Source organism: Cucurbita pepo, unplaced genomic scaffold, assembly GCF_002806865.2.
Source record: "Cucurbita pepo subsp. pepo cultivar mu-cu-16 unplaced genomic scaffold, ASM280686v2 Cp4.1_scaffold005757, whole genome shotgun sequence".
NCBI lineage: Eukaryota > Viridiplantae > Streptophyta > Magnoliopsida > Cucurbitales > Cucurbitaceae > Cucurbita > Cucurbita pepo.
In genome coordinates this window covers 1-648 of record NW_019651722.1, presented here as the reverse complement: position 1 = coordinate 648, position 648 = coordinate 1, and the positions used below count along the sequence as shown (strand labels likewise).

Here is a 648-nt window from a genome sequence, read left to right as displayed (position 1 = left end):
TCTCTCTCTTGATATTCTTCAATTTTTCTTTTCATATGATTGGCTAATTTTGGTATACTTTGATGATGAAATTATTAGATTTATAAGCATGAATGTGTCCACCATGTTCATGAGCAAAGAGATTATCACTCAACCATTGATAAATCTTCCTCCTAGAAGAATAAACTCCAACCCGTTCTTCAATCTCCCCAAGCTCGGAAAAGAGAAGGTGGTGATCGTGATCGGCGCTACTGGCACGGGTAAGTCTCGGTTGTCGATCGACATTGCTACCCGATACTCGATGGAAGTTATAAACTCTGATAAAATGCAAGTTTACGATGGGCTAGATATAGTAACAAATAAGGTCACGAAGAGAGAACAACGTGGTGTACCGCATCACTTGCTTGGAGTTATTGATCCCTTTTGTGACTTCTCGGCAACTGACTTCTCTGATATGACTATGTTATCTTTGGATTCTATTTGTAGCCGTGGTCGGCTCCCGATTATCGCTGGTGGCTCGAATTCTTATATTGAAACCTTAGTTGACTCGAACTTTCAGTCGAGATATGAATGTTGCTTTCTTTGGGTAGATGTGTCAATACCTGTATTGCAATCCTTTGTATCTGATAGGGTAGACAAAATGGTAGCTAAGGGAATGGTTGACGAGGC

At 40.4% G+C, this 648-nt stretch overlaps 1 protein-coding gene across 1 annotated transcript; it reads left to right on the top strand.

Annotated features, from left to right (window-relative positions):
* Nucleotides 1–88: 88 nt before the first annotated feature.
* Nucleotides 89–643, top strand: LOC111787133 (adenylate isopentenyltransferase 3, chloroplastic-like; the record flags this gene model as incomplete). The annotated part of the gene is made up of 1 exon (XM_023667256.1): nucleotides 89–643. A coding segment is annotated over exon 1 (555 nt), but the record flags the coding sequence as incomplete, so codon positions are not given.
* Nucleotides 644–648: the final 5 nt, after the last annotated feature.